We start from the raw sequence: 18,774 nt of genomic DNA, 5'->3' as shown, positions 1-18,774 counted from the left end.
GGCTGATTTGACTTTAAGCTGGATGCAGTTTAACGTAATGTGTGGTTTCTGTATGTATTTATTTTTATGAGTTTCTTTTTAAGGAGGTTTTCTCATTGATCAAACATTTCTAAATCTGAGCCCTCTTCACTTACAGTTAATGGTTTGTTTAGGGAAACGTAAAGCTCACTGTAACATAACTATTCACACATTTAGGTAGATTCATTGTATTTGTAGCTCTGTAGCAAATTGTTTCTACACAATTCTTGTTTTATTCCATTATTAGGGCCATACTAGGAACAAATAAAAAACAAAAAAGAAGATTAAGAGAATAAAGTCATAATATTACGAAAATAACGTACGAGAATAAAGTCAACACTATATAAGAATAAATTCATAATATGTCAAGAATAAAGTCATAAAATTACAAGAATGAAGAATAAATATGTTTGTTCCTGTAATTATTTTAAAAAAATTGGGCCCCAATACGCCATTGTTTTTTTATATTTGTTTTGTTCTATTTCCCAGAATTTGCTTAAAGTTACAAATTTCTGCAAGTTGATTTTATTACTTTCTTTATTTTGCCACTTCAAAAAATCCTAAATCTTACCAAGTATTTTTAGTGTATAGTAATATTTTGTAACATTTTATTACACCTGAAATAAGACAAAATTAATTTAAAAGTAACTTTTCAGCAAAATATAAGAGTTTGTTTTAAGTAAATAATTCCTTAGTGTTAGTAAAAAAAAAATGCTGGTACAATTTTTCTATGTTTCACTTGCAACATAGAAAAATTGTCTTGTTACAAGTGAAATAATCTGCTAGTGGAACGAATACATTTGAATCAATACTAAGTAATTATTGATTTTAAACAAACCCTTACATTTTGCTGAAAAGTTTCTTTTAAGTTAGTTTTCTTTTATTTTAAGTGTACTAAGATATTTGCACTAAAAACTATAAAAAGATACTCAGTAGGATTTGGTGTTTCTTGCAGTGGAGAAGCAAAAAACACCAAATTGTGTCATATTTTTATCATGTGAAGCATTTTGACTCTGTTGTTGTTTTGATGTTAAACTAGAATATGTGTAACTGAATCTGATTCTGTCTGAACAACTGGAGCGTTTTAAATATATATAAACTGGACCTGTCAGTGTTGTAAGGTGCATTGGGAGAACATTGGTGAATTTGAGTGCTATTACTGAACTGGAACACACTGAGGTGAAATAATGACCTTTTATTCCATGTTTTTAATGTTTTTGTTGTCGTAACGTCCTCCTGTTTCTCCTCAGGTCCGAGTGTCCCTGCAGTTTCCTCGGAGCCGACTACGAACCCGGAGACGTGATCTTGACATCAGCAGGTGTTCAGTAAGATCTTCTCTAAAGTTTCTTTCTCACAAGATGCTTCAGGTTTAAAGGTTTTTATTGTCTTCAGTCAAAATGAGAAAAATTCTGGATTAAGATAATCTGGAAAAGATTAAGATTGAGAGAATTAAACATAGAATAAAAACAAAACAAGGATTTCCAGGCTGTAGCTCCATCAAACATCCGTCAGTCCATCCGTCCTTTGTTTGTTTAATCTGTCAGTTAGTTTATGTATTAACTGTGTAAACTTATTTATATATTAAATAAAATCAGTTAATTTAAATTTTGGTGCTTTAGTGTTTTTATGGGAGATTTTTCTGAATGTTGCTGAAGAGCCACCCAGAGATAGAAAGAAACATTGCAGAAGCTGTCGACCTTTTAGCATTTCAGCATTTTATATTGTTGCTCGAAGGCAACAATATGGATGTATGATAGCATAATGCTATCATAATGGTAGCATAATGCTATCATAATGGTAGCATTATGCTATCATAATGGTAGCATAATGCTATCATAATGGTAGCATTATGCTACCATTTCATTATGCTGGCATACAGCCAGGGGCGCAACTACATATTTTCTGAGGTGAATGCGAACATGTCATGGCCGCCCCAATGACATAAACTTGTACAACTCATTTTTAATTAAAGTATCAATAAGGATAAATGTTCATATATGTGAATAAATTGCTGCCTACAGGGCAATTTAAAAAGAGTGAAACAAAAAACAGGGCAATATTTCATCATTTAATATATTTGAGCCAAAGAGCCATTTCTGTTATCTGTCTAGAACCGCCTGTGGCTGCAGGTCTGAGGCTTTTTGTTAGCATGTTTTCACACATTTAGGTCCCGCAAAGACAATTTAACTGACCCTAATATTTCCCGTGTTTTGTTTTGGTCATTATTATTACACTTATTGTTGAGATGTGTATGGTAGGTGTGTCTGTCAGACATTTATAGCAATACGGAATAAATCGCATCCCGTTTTGGTTCAATACGGGCGGAGACAACAACCGCCTGTCATTTTAGGCTAGCGTAAGCTAACCTGAATATTTACAACTCTCTTGTTGATACACTGACATTACGTACCTTCTGTCTTTCAACCACTTTGAAAAGCTTTTCTTTGTTTCTCCAACAACTTTATCCTTCCCCCCTTCTGTTTTCTGTTTTGTGCTCCAGATTTTTTTCCTGCTGCTCCATCTTTAGCTCCCTGTTGTTGATGCATCACTACAATTCAAATTTAAAAGAAAAAACTCGCCTCAGCGCTTCTCAAAGGGACGCTGCCCAAGCTACCTGTATGGGAGGGGAGAGGACAGGGGCGCCTAATCAGTGCTGTTCCTCTATTATTGATCATTTCATACACAAACAGCTGTTAAGTACATAAAATGCTGATTAGAAAAAAACATCGTTTGCGCCCCCTCTATGCAGCGCCCCTATGCGTTGCATACACTGCATACAGCCATGTTGCTGCCCACATTCATTCTTCTTTAAAAGGTTTTAATATTTGAATGATTGAATGTGTAACGTACCCTGATGTTCCCCTACAGAATGTGTCTTAATGGTAAACTGGTTCCCCAGACTGGAGAAACTGGTAAGATGATTCCCTGATTCAGTTTTTAGTGCTTTGGATGTTTTGGCAGAATTTTTTCTGTAATTTCTTCCCGACTTTCTGCAGACAGGCTTTGCCCGCTGGGTCAGCTCCACCTGAACTGCTCAGATGGGGAGAACAGCCAATCAGCAGGAAGGGGCGTGGCCTGTGAGCGCACCTGTGAGTCCTACCTGCTCAACATCACCTGCTCTGCGCATGAGCCCTGCATCTCTGGCTGTGCCTGTCCGCCTGGGTGAGTAGCAGCTTGATTTATTATGAATCGAAGCTCATGAAAATAACCAAACTCCAAGCTGGACCAGTCTGCTCTGCATAACCAGAACCAAACATGGAGAGGCAAACATTCTGCTGATTCCTGTAAGAATAATAACAAATGGAACATAAATCCAGATTAATTCTGGTCTGGATTACAACTTTTTATTACTTTTTTTATTTTTACACTGCAAAAACTCTCAATTTTACTAAGTATTTACTGTTTAGTTTCTATTGAAAATATATCAGTTCACTTGAAATAACACAAAACTAACTTACAAGTTACTTTACAGCACAATATATGAGTTTGTTTTCAGTAAATAATTCCTCAATATTGATGAAAAAGTTCTAGTTCCATTGGCAAAATATTTCATTTATAACATGTTAAAAATGTCTTGTTATAAGTGAAATTATTTGCAGTGGAACTAATACTTTTTAAATCAATTTTAAGAAATTAACCTAAAACAAGCTCCTATGTTTCAAGTGTACTGATATAAACAGTTCTGGTTCTGCTCTGCATCCAGAACCAGAACCAAACATGGAGAAGCAGCATCCAGCCTTTATGCACCACAAATCTGGAACAAACTAACAGAAAACTGCAAAACTGCCGAAACACTGATTCATTTAAATCGAGGCTAAAAGCCGCTGCTTTTGATTAATAATAAAAGAAACGTTGACCAACATTTGCTGTGATTTAATGATTTTTATGATCTCATCAAAACAGTGTTTATATGACTTTTTATTTTGGTATTTTTATGATGTAAAGCACTTCTTCCTCTCTCTTCTTCCTGAAATTTGCTGTACAAATAAACTTGATTGACTGATTTAAATAAACCTGGCTCTATTTAAGAAAGGTAAATGCTTCCTAGATCTAACTGTTTGTGCCACGTATGTTATTAACTTGTATTTAATTTTTCTGGTGTTGGTTAGGATTCTCTGATTCATCCGTTGGAGACAGAAAAGTCTCTAAAGTTAGTTGATGATGCAGACAGACGACCTTTGGTCCGTTTCAGTTGAACGATCCCTTTAATCCTTCCTGTTTTTTTAAAAGGCATCTGTTAAGTTTGAATTTGGATAAGTGGTTTAGGCTTTCAGGTTCATTTGAAACACAACAAGATGCTGTGAAAAGGTCAGAGATGTGCAGAGATGCCTCATAAGTCATCTAAGACGTGTAAAGCTGACTGGTGTTTCTGTTCGACACATTAAACAAGACGACCTTTACGGTGACATCAGACTCTGGACCTGATGTTCAGGCCTTGATAAGTTCAGTTAATAACTCCTTGAAACCTGAGAGGGAAGCTATTTAGTGGTAAATTTGGCCACAAAGACGTTTCATTGATGGTCAGCGATGATTCAGCTCTGAAGAAGAGGCTAAAGGTTGTGAGGTTCCATCAACCTGAATCACCAGCCTGAGTTTTGGTTCCTGCTTTGACGTTAAAGATGACCTATTATGGTTCCTAGAACAGGTTAGGATGGGTCTGAGTGCGAAGGAAAACATGTTTATTACGTTTTTGTACAAAATGATTCTTAGATTTTAGTTTGGTGAGTTCTGCAGAATCAGCTGTGTTTGGGCCTCTATGACTTTAAATGTAATAAGCTGCTGCTGGCCACGCCTCCAAAACTCAACCTTTACACTCACATGTTAAAATAGCTGCAAACAGATGCACAATTATACAACCATACACAAAAGCAGAAGTAAAGCCTCCTGCACAACCAGCAAGAATGCATCAAGTGGTTTCTGGCTGTTAAGTCAACAACAAAACACTTGTCTTTTCCAGCAGCCATTGTACAGAGCATACAGCAGTAAAACCAGCTGACCAAACGAGCTGGACCTAAGTTTATCTGCTCCAACTTCACCTCAGATCTACAGCTGTGGTGTTGATCTGAGTGCTGTGGTGGCGCAGATGGGGTTAGCACGCTCCACATTTGGAGGCCTTAGACCCGCGGACGTCGCGGGTTTGACTCCCGGTCCCGACGACCTTTGCCGTATGTCCTCCTTCAAAAATGGCGCCGGCTCAGCTGGCTGCCTGCAGACGCAGCTCCCGTCGTGTGTGTGTTAATCTGTGTATAAAAAATTCTTGCTGTAACTGCGAAATAATTTCCCTGCTGGGATGAATAAAGTAATTCTTCTTCTTCTTCTTCTTCTTCTTGATAATTGGACAAAGCTGTTTTTTCCAAGAGGACAATGACCCTGAATGTTTGGTAAAATGTCACCCGTCCATGCATTGTGTTTAAAAGCTGGGTTAGTTACAGTAAATCAACAGTTGTTGGTTTATATGTCAGTCTGAACAGAGGTTTCCGTTGGGTTCCTCTCAGTCAAAGTGGATCTGCTGAAAACGCTGATTTGTGCTGAGTTCGGCGCTCTCTGCTTAGCTAAGGGACTGAAAATAGACCAACACAAAGCAGGGCTTTAGTTTAAGAAGTAAAAAAAACAAAGATAAAAATTGAAAAGCAACCTCAACTCGTCTGTGTGGTATTTATCTGCAGCAGGACTTTGAAACCTCTAATGGGAAATAATTAGCTGCCGTGTTGACTGAGGACTCCATTGTGTTTTTTTCGTTCACAAAGGAACACTTTGTTTATGATCAAAATGTCGACCATTCATTCCCTCATTCTGTGTCAGCTGAACTCATATAAACCTGAACTTTTAGGTCCAAAACAGAAGCCTGCGGTTCCCTGGAATTTGGTATCAGTTTGCAGTTTATATGTACACATCATGCTGGGCAAAGGTCTTAAATCCCCCCGACTTTTTCTAGACTTTTCAACCAGTTTTGGTCAACAGTTCTCCAAACTACCTGATAGTGTTCAAAAGTTCACTGGCTTCACTTTTTAAAGTCAGGATTTTTGATTTAGTCCTTAAACCTGATAATTTTAGGAACAATGTTTCTCTCATTAATCCAGACATTTCTAGATTTCTTGTTGCTAGACCAGGACAGCAGATTGTGCTGCGTCGGCTTAAAAGTGAGGAAAATTATCGAAGAGCAGGCGTGTGACTGCAAACAAATACAATTACTACCAGATGAACATTATCTGTTAGTAATGGATGCTAAAAACTGGTAAAAATCCAGGAAAGACCTAAGAGGTGCAAACCTTCCTAAAGGAGACGCAAGATGTTTTAATGCCAAGGAACAACCAACAGACAGAAAATAATAAAACAATAATGGACAGTGATTATTGAATTAAAACGTCTTTGATTAAACATTGTTTTTGCTTGTTAAGTATGTCAAAGAAATTATAAGAAATATTTAAAGATAATATTACTGTCCTGAAATTAAAATGGTGTTTCCAGTGGACATAGTTCAATAAAATCAACGTCTAGAATCAAATATTATGGAACAAATGTAGTAAAAATTCAGAAGAATGTTAAACATTTCCAACGCCAACTACGCTATTATTATTGATATTGTTCACATATTTCTGTCATGCTGCACATCAGCCTGAACCACAGTTGGGTAGTAACTAGTTACATTTACTCAATTGCATTTACTTGAGTAACTTTTTGGAAAAAATGCACGTTTAGGAGTATTTTTACTTTGCTGTGCTTTTTACTTTTACTTGAGTAATTTTATTATGAAGTATCTCAACTCTTGCTTGACTATAATTTCTGGATTTTCTACCCACTGAACGAAGAACAAACATGTTTTAACCAAATATTCACAAGACACACGATTGCAGTTTCTGTTAAAGTTTCATCAGTTCTTTATTTACAGAAACTGATTTGGAAAAATGTTCTTTATTTTTTTCTTCTTATATGAATTATCGTCATTTTGGTCCTTAAAATTACAAAATTACCACTGAACTTTAAATTTCTGATGATGTAATTTTTAAATATTAAATGATTGATAATTTGATCAGTTACTCAGTACTTGAACAGACTTTTTACCAAATACGTTTTTACTCTTACTTGAGTAATTTCTTCGACAGCTACTTTTTATTTTTACTTGAGTAAAAAATATGTTGAAGTAGTTTTGAAAACTTCAACATGTTCAAAACTACATGTAGTAGTTTATACCGGTGATACACGGTGGTGACTGAGTCATGCTGTGGTATTCAGGAAATATTTACAATCCTGGAACAAAACCCTTTGGAGGCAGCTGGAGACTTGAGATCAATTGAGAATAGTGTGTGGTACCAACTAGAGACGCAAATATTTTATTTCTAATTAAATGTACAAATCTTTGCTTTGATTTTGTGATAATAAATTAGATGAGGTAACTTCTTAACCCTGTAGAGTTCAAATTGAGCCTTTATTATTGTCCCATGAAATTAAATTCACCCCGACCGGCTGTAGCTGTGCAGATTTATGGGTGACATGTTGGTAGGTCGGGAGGATAAGTGATTGCAGAATCTTTGATCAGAGTAATCAATACGGCCGCTTGGCGCGCAGATAAAGGAAGCTGTTAGCAGCTGTCGTGTAACTCTACTCAGATGAACCTCGGGTTTATGGCGGCACCATTCAGTGTGTCACGTCATTGTCTGCTGCCTCGCCAGTGTAGCTCAGTTCTGCATATTACAAGATACTTATCAGCCTGGTGCTGCAGAGTGGAGGAGAGCAAATGCAGGCATCCAGACAAAGACTTTTTTTCTCTCTCCATCTCTGAGAATCCTAATTTTCTGGATTTCTCATGTAGCGAACGAGTGTTATTCCTTTTCATTCACAGCTGCCCACCCTTGAAGCTCTCTTTTATTTGCTGGAATGTTCCTGCAGTGGCAGCCGACATCTGTTAGTGAACACACAAATGAGTCCAAGCTAAAGGCAAACTCACAGACTTCAGATGACAGGAAGTCGATAGCATACCAAACGTTTCTTCAGCATTAAGTTTTTGGATTAAATTTTTTAGCCATTACCTTCCAACAATTTGGTTAAATACATTTTATTGCTCTCCTTTTATTCGAGATTGTGTTGCAGAGATATCCCATTCATGAAAGAAAGCCTTCTGGCAACAGATGCCAGCTCATTTATGGAGGATACCAAGGAGTTCCCTGGCTAGTGTCCTGACCGTTGTCTGCTTCAAGAACACGTGGACCTTTACGGAGTGAAGTTCAGTATTTGGTGTTCCTTAAAGAAGCTGACTCTTATCCCAGCTCTGAACCATCTTAGCACATTCTGGAAAACATGTCTTGAAGAAGCCAATAGAAATACAAAAAAGCAATGACTCAGACTTTCCAAAACCAGCCACCCTTCTCCACATAACTACCCCTTGAGATCCAGGCCATTAACACCACAAACAGGATTGGTGACCAGGGAGATCTCTGCCAGAGTCCAAGATGAACCAGGAACAAACTCCAGTAGACTTATTTACTGATCTAATTCTTGGTGGTAATTTAGGACCTTCTAATGAAGGGTCATTCATTCCAACGAGCATAAAGGCACAGACTTGATTCCAGTTAGTATCGGACTCAGTGTTGCCCTTTGTTAGCTGTTTTGTACAGAATTTCTTGTTAGGAGAATCAGACTCTAGTGCTTCTGTTTGCAGATGATGTGGTTCTGTTTGTGTCACTTTACCTGGAAGGACTGAAGGTGTTTAAAGCCAAATGAAATTACCAGGATGAAGGTTAGAACCAGCAGGTGACATGCTGGGAATGAGCTGCTGTCATTCGGAGTAATTAAGGAAGGAGAGATTTATAAGGGGATGTCTGAGAGGCAAAGACATTCCTCACCCGATGCCATGAGCTCTGATGGTGGAAAGAATGGGGTTATAATTACTAAGGTTCATCCAAAGGAAGATGGTCAATGCCTTGCATATCCCAGATGAGTGCAGAATGATATCATCTTTCTGCCATGTTCCAGAGTCATTGTAGGAGGTTTTTAGAGATCTTCCATTTGGGGTAGAAGAGACTGGTCCAGATCCACTCGTCAATGGAGAGACTTTAACTTGCCTCTCCTTTGGGGGAGCACTTAGTTTCTTGGGTGAGCTGGATGAGGTATTTCTGGTGTAGGAAGTCCAAAAAAACTTGCTTAACTTGATGTTCCAATGATCCAGTGCTACAGACGATTGAGCAGACAGACCAGATTTAGCAACTTTTAACATTTTTTGACACAAAAACACGGTAGGAACCCTGCCTACGTCACCTGACATACACAATCTCTCAGTTGCACCTTGAGCATAATTTCGGTTTGATTTGTTTTAAAACAGGAATTCCTGATCTCATATTTCCCCTCTCTAGGTTACTGAAACATGGGGATGAGTGCTTTGAGCCTGATGCCTGCCCCTGTTTGTGGAAAGGGAAAGAATATTTCCCTGGTGACCGAGTTTCCTCCCCCTGCTACCAGTGGTACGTTCACACATATGAAGTATATGACAAGACTATCTCACAGTTTCTTATCACAAATTTAAGAATTACCTCAGAATGAAGACAAATCTCCAACAATGTTCTGCTGCACGGTTTAGCCTGACACCATAGAGCTGTGAGGCTGTCAGAGCAGCAAAAGTTGCCATGTGATATGTGTAATTCTCTGTTATCACGAGGCAGAGAATAGGCCTTGGAAACAGAGCAGGCCCTTGTACATGTCTCTGATTCCATCTGCTTCAAACCGTCCCTGGCTGGTGAAAGAAACCTCCCAGTGATCTCGGTTATTCTCCCGTCCTTTTCCTTCAAGTTACAGCCAGGGAAGATGATGTAGATGACAGCTTAATGGCACAATTGGCCAATTTACCAGCACTTTTCTGCCTTCGGTAAACCAAAGGCTCTTTACAAATGGAGACGGTTGGATGTGAAAAGCGGTTCCTGCAGTAAGTGGGAACAAGTTGATGTTAAACCACTGAAGCTTTTCTTTCCTTGCAGTGTTTGCCAACACGGGATGTTCCAGTGTGTGTTTCGTCCATGTCCCTCCATGTGCACGACTTACGGTGATCGCCACTACAGGACGTTCGACGGACTGCTGTTTGACTACGTCGGGGCCTGCAAGGTTTATCTTGTTAAGGTACTTAACAATCATTTCTCCATCCGTTTAAAGGTAACCTATTCTGCCTCCATAAACAGGTTAGGATAGGTCTATAGGCAAAACACAACATGTTCATTACATTTTTTGCACAACCAGAATGCAGCAAGTGGTTTCTGGATGGTAAGTCAACAACAAAGCACTTGTGTTTTCCAGCATCCATTGTACAGCACATAAAATGGTAAAAACCAGCTGACCAAATGTGCTGGAGCTTTGCTGGGGTTGCTGGGTAACTGGTTGGCCTTTATGGGGGTTGCTAGGTGACGGGGCAGTACCTGGCGATTTGTGACGTTACATTCTGGAGGTTTTTGAAACAGCTAACACCAAAAAACATGAATTTATTGCCTAAAATTGTTTGTATGGTTTTTGTAAGCAGACGTTGTTTGTAGCAGCAGTAAAAACTCAATTTGAAGTACAAGTATGTGCAAAATGTGAATTTAGCATAATACTTCCTCTTTAAATGTAGAGATTTGTAACTTATTTTTGCTCCACAGCAGCTGAAAATGAAACAGATGCTGCTGTTTTGGTTCCCAGTCTGCTGGACGGGTGAACACAGTTTGTGTCCTGTCATCCACAGAGCAGCGCTGATGTGATGCTGAGCGTTTTGGTGGAGAACGTCGACTGCTTTGACAGTGGAGTCATCTGCAGGAAATCCCTTCTGATCAACATCCGCGGATCCTTCATATCTTTTGATGACGACTCTGGAAAACCAGTAAGCGCCTTCTTGACTGCGTTTTAAACGTTTCCTGTATAAATCAAGAAAGCAACTAGATCCCAAATCCCACGCAGAATCCGTCTAGTGTGATCGACAGGAAGCAGCAGATGTTCATCTGGCCAGCTGGATATTTCACAATAATTCACTTCCCAGAAGAAGACGTGACGGTGCTGTGGGACCGCAAGACGACGGTTCACGTCCAGGTTGGACCCCGCTGGCAGGTAGGACTCTGTTTTTACTCTGCTCAGCATTCATGGCGATGAGCGGTAAGAGCAAAGTCAGATAACGGGACGTGTTCAGGGGAAACTCAGCGGCCTGTGTGGGAACTTTGACCTAAAGACGGTCAACGAAATGCAGACGCCTGACAACATCGACTCGCCGACGCCGCAGGAGTTTGGAAACAGCTGGACGGCCATGGAGGTGAGCAGAGCAAATAATTTATATTTCACTGTAGAGAACAATAAAACTGAGTCATTTCATCTCTTCTAGCTGCATGTTTTAACAATTAACCACGACATTTCATTTAAGATAAAACTGCATGAGTATTTTCTGTGATGGAGTATTAGGGCCATACTGAAAAAATAAACAAATAAATACATAAATTGAATTATGCGAATGAATTGTTACACAAAAAGTCATATAAGTGTCCAAATATTAAGGCTTTATTCTCTTATAAATTTATTCTCATATTTTTGTGACTTTATTTTCATATTTTTATGACTTTATTCTCATAATAAAGTTGTAATAATATAATAAATAAATCATTTGTAATGAGAATAAGAATAAAGTAATAAATAATAAATAAATAAATAAAGTCACAAATAATAAATAGATAAAGTCATCTTATTATAGGTAAAAAGTCATAATATTTTATGAATGAAGTTATACTATTATGACTTTATTCTCATATTAAAGTCAAAATAATACAATAAATAAAGTTGTAATAATATCACTAATAAATAAAGTTGTAAACAATAAATAAATAGTTGTAATAATATGAGAATGAAGTCATAGTATTACAAGAGTAAAGTTGTAATATTATGACTTTATTCTGATAATACAAGTTTCTTTTCATGTGACTTTGTTCTTGTAACATTGTGATACTTTGTCTTAATTTTCCTATAATAAGGTTTGAATTTCCCCTTTCTGTGTGTGTTTGTGTGTTCAGTGTGTGAACAGTCCAGACATCAGACATCCTTGCAGCCTCAGTCCTCTCAGAGAGCCGTTTGCAAAGCGTCGGTGCGCCGTCCTGCTCAGTGAAGTCTTCCAGACCTGCCACCCGGTGGTGAGGAGTGGCACTACAACAGATCTCTATTTTACTCATTTATCTTCCTGTATGTAACCGGGTTCAAACCCAATCAAGATCAACATCTCCTTTGTATGACAGAGTTTTATGGTCATGGTAGGCAGAAAAAAGAGTTTGTTTTTTTTTTTAACCAGAAAATTCTTATTTAATTTCATGATTAATCTCAGAAATTTTCTAGAAAAAAAATGTAATATTTCTGGGCACTAAAAGTGAAACATTTTCAAGAAGAAATTTGGATGTTTCTGAGTTTCAAAAGGCAAAACTTTTCAACTTTTAACTTTCTTCTGAGTTTTTTTCCAGTAAATTTTCAACTTTTCAAACTCTAACAATTTTTAATTTTTCAAACTAAGAAATTTCCAGTTTTTCATAGAAAATTTCAGAGAGTCTCAAAATGTATTTGTTTTTTTGGTGACAATTTACTTTTTTCTGTCTACAATGGCCTATTCTTGATCATTGATGCTTAAATAAGATTTTATTGTTCTGGGGTAACTAAATCTGTTTTATTATAAGCCATAATCCAATTAAACTCCTGAAATGATTCACTTTGTGTGTAATGAATCTATGTAACATAAAAGTTTTAAAAATATTCCAAATGTTCTCAGGTGGATGTCACCTGGTTCTACACGAACTGCCTCGCTGACACATGCGCCTGCAGCCGCGGAGGCGACTGCGAGTGTTTCTGCACCAGCGTGGCGGCGTACGCAGGGCGCTGCTGCCATGAGGGCGTTTCTGTCGACTGGCGCTCGCCCTCTCTCTGCCGTAAGAAAACCCTCCCACTGATTGGTCTTTTTTTACCCAACATATGTCTGATGTTAGTTTTTTTTCCCCCCGAAATTCTTTCTAATATTTTCTGCGGTTTTGTTCCTTAAATTTGACATTTGAACCTGATGCATAACTTAATAATTCGAGACGAGCCTCAATTGAAATTTTTAATCGAGTTCATTTCAGGGTAATTGCATTTTAATTGAAAACCATATATGGACAAAATAAGTAACATTTTCAATTCAAAAACCTTATTTGCTGCTAAATTATTCAATAAATATATCTACTAATGATGGTGTGTTTGGGCAATTATAGATGGGGGACAATAGGAGGAAAATTTTTAGACAAAAACAGAAATTCTGGGATTTATCTAAAAATTTTCAAGGGAAAAAATTGGAAATTTCTGAGTTTGAAAAATCTGAAATTTCTTAGATTAATCTCGGAATTTTCTCACAAATTTACTCCTTTTTTGTATTACATTGGCCCTAATAATCATTGTACAAATAACAACAATATGACATATTGCAAGATTATTAGACGTTTTTTTTAAATTCCTGTTCCTTTTTCTTTTCTGCAGCATATGACTGTGAATTCTACAACAAAGGTAAAAAAATAACTTTCCTTTGTATGCTGACTGAACATTTAGTACTTCGTCAGTAATGTTTTGTTTTTCTACAAAACTATAATTCCCATAATAAAACATAAACCTGAGCTAATTTCTCTTGTACTTTCAGCTTTTATGTTGTCTGAATTGAGGAATGAGTTTTGTTGATGATGTTTTGATTTATTTATCTGAAGGAAGATGACTTTGAGCTATGGAAGACATTTTCATTGTTTCTGAACAAAAATAAGTGAAGCTGCAAACTGTTAGACTACAGAAACACAATAATGCATAAAATTGACAAAAATCTCTGTGGGATTTCCAACATGTTGGGTTTCTTGTAAGATTTGTGCCTCCTCCCTGCAGTTCTGGGTAAAGGTCCGTTCAGGCTCTTGACCTTCTGGGATCAGACGTCTCTGTTGGCAGCCAGCCGGTCCAGCGGCTTCGTGTTCCTGCAGCGGGTCAACACCAGCGTCGGCGCCGCTCCTGGGATCCTCTCAGAGTTTATGATGACGCCGGGCCTCAGCAGAGCTCGACCACACGGTGAGCTCATATTTATTATTATCATATGCAGAAAAAGATGATTTACCATCAAGAATCTGCTCCTTTTCTTCTCTTAACCAGAAGAATTAACAATGAGCAGCAGGAACCTGGAGGGAAGGAAGAAATACTGTGATTGGTGGGAAATATGTAGATTTTGCAGCTCAAAGAAGCTGAAATGAAGCTAACATTAAGCTTCATTTCAGCCAAATGTTAGTTTAAATTAAGCAAACATTATGCTTCCTTTCAGCTTAATGTTGACCTTTTAAACTTTTGTTTAGAAGGTCATTGATTCTGAAGAAATGACAGTAGTAGTCTGGAGAAAAAGCAGGAGTTCTGGGTCAATATAACCAAAACAAACATGCTAGCCTAGTGTCAGTGGGAGACACTATCAATCAATCAATCAATCAATCAAATTTTATTTGTATAGCACATTTCAGCAGCAAGACATTTCAAAGTGCTTTACATCATTACAAACACAGAATCACAATGCAATATAGAATCAATAATCAAAACAAAGCATTAAGTCAAGTTACATCAATAAATTTGTAATTGATTACATTTCAAATACAATTCTAAACAGGTGGGTTTTTAGTTGAGATTTAAAAGAAGTCAGTGTTTCAGCTGTTTTACAGTTTTCTGGAAGTTTGTTCCAAATTTTTGGTGCATAGATGCTGAAAGCTGCTTCTCCTCGTTTGGTTCTGGTTCTGGGGATGCAGAGCAGAACCAGATCCAGAAGACCTGAGGGGTCTGGAAGGTTGATACAATAAAAGCAGATCTTTAATGTATTGTGGTGCTAAGCCGTTCAGTGATTTATAAACTAACAACAGTATTTTAAAGTCTATTCTTTGAGCTACAGGGAGCCAGTGGAGGGACTTTAAAACTGGTGTTATGTGCTCTATCTTCCTGGTTTTAGTCAGAACGCCAGCAGCAGCATTCTGGATCAGCTGCAGCTGTTTGATTGATTTGTTGGACAGACCTGTGAAGACGCTGTTGCAATAATCAATACGACTGAAGATGAACGCGTGGATGAGTTTCTCTAGATCTGGCTGAGACATTAGTCCTTTAATCCTGGAAATGTTCTTCAGGTGATAGAAGGTCGACTTTGTAACTGTCTTTATGTGGCTCTGGAGGTTCAGGTCAGAGTCCATCACTACTCCCAGGTTTCGGGCCTGATCGCTGGTTTTCAGTTGTAATAACTGAAGCTGTGCATTGACTCTAGATCGTTCCTCTTTAGGTCCAAAAATAATAAATTCAGTTTTGTTTCTGTTCAACTGGAGAAAGTTTTGGCACATCCACACATTTATCTGTTCTAAGCATCTGTTCAGTGATTGGATGGGCTCTGAGTCACCTGGTGACATCGTAATGTAGAGCTGTGTGTCATCTGCATAGTTATGGTAGCTAATATTATTTCCTGTTATAACCTGAGCTAGTGGGAGCATATAAATATTGAATAAAAGGGGTCCTAGGATTGAACCTTGGGGTACCCCACATGTGACCTTTGACCTCTTTGATGAAAAGTTTTCAATAGGCTAGTGTTTTGTTTTTAGCCAAGGACTAAAGAAAAATCCTCCAACCACTAACGCCATTTTTGTTTACAGTTTGTTAAGAAAAAAGTTGAGCTTAGAGGATTTTATGCCATTTCCTTTAGTAGTTCTGGTGCAGCGCCCCCACAGGTGAGGAGGAGAACAGGTTTTTCAAACTGTTTGGTTTGTTTGACACAGGAGTGTGAAAGTGAGCCGCAGCAGCTGAAAATGAGACAAATGTTGCAATTTTGGTCCCCAGTTAAACCGAGTTTAAACTGGATTATCAGAATTATCTAACAGCCTTTGATGAGAAATGGGTTTATGTTTAATAGTGCAGGAGATGATTTTGTGTTTCTGCCAAAGCAACTCAGGTCTATTTCTCTTTAATTGTGCTTCTAAATTATAAATAGCTCTAAAATGTTATTAATTCACACAACATTTTTAGTAAATTAAAAACTTTTTTTTTTATTTCCATGTGTTTGACATCACTGGAAATGATGTCAAACATTCCAGTGATGTCAAAATGGACACTGACAGTCACTGACATCACTGACACTAAAAGTGATGTCAAACACATCACTTTATTGGCCTATTCTTTTAGAATAGGATAATATTCTGAAAGAATACATATCAAGATGTTGCGTAGAATAAACTCCATTGAAAAGCCTATTTTTCTATTCACAAAAATCTGAATCTGTTCTTAAACGGTTTAACTTCTCAGTGAATCAGATTCCGTGTGCAGCCGTTTGACAGCCAGCAAGGCTTCACTCCTGCCGTTTCCTTCGCCGTTGATCTGAGCTCTCCTGTGAAAACACCGATGAAGGCGATGGACTCATTGTAAAAGGGTTCAGAGATCAGATTGGCAAACAGTCATATAGCAACTCAAGCTGCAGGCTTGACAGCCAGCCAAACCTGCAACAAGCTGCTCCAACTCCTGCTGGTTCCTTCAAACACCCATTTCGACCAGTTTAACGCTTATATATTTTAGTTTGTTCAATGCTGACTACCTTAAAATAATAACTTTCACTCCATCTTTAAAGTGTTTTTCAATTTCATTCTTCAGGATTACTTTTGTTTTTGTTTATGTCATTTGAATTGGAGGAGCAGATCTTTCAATGAGAATGAGTTGCTCTATTACTTAAAAACCATAACAATCTCTTAAAATATAGCTGATATTACACATTTTAAAGGAGCTGCACGGCAAAAAACACAAAATCTTACCAAGTGTTTGTGGTCTAGTTTCTAATGTAAGTATCTTAGTTCACTTGAAATAAGAAAAAAAAAAACTAACTCACAAGTAACTTTTCAGCAAGAAATAAGAAGTTGTTTTAAGTAATTCCTTAAAATAGATTTTTTTTTAAAGTTTCATTGGCAGCGTTTTTAAATTATAAAAATACTTTTTTCCCTTGGTTATATGTATATGTGAAAATATTCTGCCAATGGAAAATATTGATACTTTCTTCCTATCAATATTAAAGAATTATTTACTTAAAACAAGCTGCTATATCTTGCTGAAAAGTTACTTGTTAGTTTTTGACTAATTTCAAGTGTGCTAAGATATTTGCACTAGAAATTAGGCAAATATACTCTAAGATTTTGTGTTTTTGGAGTGTGTACAGTGCATACAGTGGTTAAAACCACTGACCGAATTACACATTTGAATTTCATTTGGGTTGCTAGGTAACAGGGCAGTGGGAGGTTTTTGAAACAACTCCTTTTCCAGACATTAACAAACATTAGCTTATTGCCAAAAAACAGGTAGGTGTTTTTTTTGTTGTTTTTTTTTTAAGTCTTTAAAGTCAGATTTTCTGTTTTTGCAGTGTAGGCGGTGTCCAAAACCAATAGTTAGTTTTTCCTCTCCACAGATTCATCGCGGGTTTCCTTTGAAGCCGCCGACAGACCGAACTACTTCCTGCACGCCACTGCCAGCGGCCAGGTGAGGCTGGCCAAGTGGGAGGGAAGCGATGCATTCTGGGACGGAGCCACCTTCGTCCTCCACAGGAACACCTGGATCTCGGGCTACAACTCGCTGGAGTCGCACGCCAAGCCCGGCTTCTTCCTGCACGCTACGCCGCCGCGCCTCCACCTGCTCAAGTTCAGACACAGCTACGGTTTCCGCAAGGCGTCGCTGTTCAGATTGACGGGTCAGAGTCACAAAAAAATCACAACACAGCAGAGTTTTCACACAATTCAAACATAAAACTGCCACAAACACACCACAGAAATAACCAGAGTTTACTAGTAACTAGCTACATTTACTCAATTTACCTGAGTACTTTTTTTGAAAAAGTTTACCTTTAGGAGTATTTGTACTATGCTGTAGTTTTTACTTTTATTTGAGTAATTTTATTATGAAGTATTTTTACTCTTATTTGATGTACTTGGATGTTCTGCCCACTGAATGAAGAACAAACATGTTTTAACCAAAAATTCACCAGACACACACTTGCTGCTTTTGTTAAAGTTTCAGAAGTTTTGTATTTAAAAAAACTGATTTGGAAAATTTTTCTTTTCCCCGATTTTGTTATTTTTTGTTAACTCGTTACTGACATCACTGCCTGAGGAGCAAATCAGTTTACTAAGTTTGACTGGTAGCCAATCAGAAAATTAGCATTAGAAATAACATTTAAATAAAGTATTTTAACTTTTATTTTATTTTAAAATATGATTGAATAACAGAAAACAAAAATAATGATGGAAAATTTAAGATAAAAAATTGATGGGTTTAAATGTACTTTTAATTTAGCATTTTTTAAAATTTTCCCTCCAACTTTCTAAGGCCTTCACAGCGCCACCTGGTGGCCATCTTAATGAAAGAAAGTAATCTTAGGTGGTAATTTATTTATTTATGTGTGTTTTTTGTTCAGGCCCCAAACCAGACAGCCCTCCGGGTCCTCGCTGCCAGTGGAGGTACGACTCCTGCACCAGCCCCTGCTTCAGGACCTGCAGCGACCCGTCCGCCGAGTCCTGCGTCACCATCCCACAGTGAGACCTTTGACCTTTACCTGTTTCTAACATGATGTGAAACGATCAGAGTTTGCTTTAATTGGAGCCGACATGTTGAGGCTTTTATTTTGTGAATGTGTTTCCTGTGCAGAGTAGAGGGCTGCCTTCCTGTCTGCCCCCCAAATATGGTCCTGGATGAAATCACCCGTCGATGCGTTCATGTTGAAGACTGTAAGTA

At 37.8% G+C, this 18,774-nt stretch overlaps 1 protein-coding gene across 1 annotated transcript in view; it reads left to right on the top strand.

Annotated features, from left to right (window-relative positions):
- The window catches only part of LOC102231542 (otogelin), a 72,996-nt gene that overhangs the window by 31,603 nt on the left and 22,619 nt on the right, over positions 1 to 18,774 (top strand). The window contains exons 18-32 of the mRNA XM_023332320.1: positions 1,269 to 1,343; positions 2,887 to 2,930; positions 3,015 to 3,180; positions 9,366 to 9,473; positions 9,984 to 10,122; positions 10,718 to 10,852; positions 10,930 to 11,076; positions 11,156 to 11,275; positions 12,024 to 12,140; positions 12,764 to 12,920; positions 13,501 to 13,527; positions 13,891 to 14,067; positions 17,456 to 17,734; positions 18,458 to 18,575; positions 18,688 to 18,767. Coding sequence (XP_023188088.1) covers positions 1,269 to 1,343; positions 2,887 to 2,930; positions 3,015 to 3,180; positions 9,366 to 9,473; positions 9,984 to 10,122; positions 10,718 to 10,852; positions 10,930 to 11,076; positions 11,156 to 11,275; positions 12,024 to 12,140; positions 12,764 to 12,920; positions 13,501 to 13,527; positions 13,891 to 14,067; positions 17,456 to 17,734; positions 18,458 to 18,575; positions 18,688 to 18,767 — 1,889 coding nt within the window. The remainder of the gene's footprint in view (positions 1 to 1,268; positions 1,344 to 2,886; positions 2,931 to 3,014; positions 3,181 to 9,365; positions 9,474 to 9,983; positions 10,123 to 10,717; positions 10,853 to 10,929; positions 11,077 to 11,155; positions 11,276 to 12,023; positions 12,141 to 12,763; positions 12,921 to 13,500; positions 13,528 to 13,890; positions 14,068 to 17,455; positions 17,735 to 18,457; positions 18,576 to 18,687; positions 18,768 to 18,774) is intronic.

This window comes from Xiphophorus maculatus, chromosome 4, assembly GCF_002775205.1.
Source record: "Xiphophorus maculatus strain JP 163 A chromosome 4, X_maculatus-5.0-male, whole genome shotgun sequence".
Classification (NCBI taxonomy): Eukaryota; Metazoa; Chordata; class Actinopteri; order Cyprinodontiformes; family Poeciliidae; genus Xiphophorus; species Xiphophorus maculatus.
Note: the sequence above shows the minus strand (reverse complement) of the source record. Positions and strands in the feature narration are given on the sequence as shown.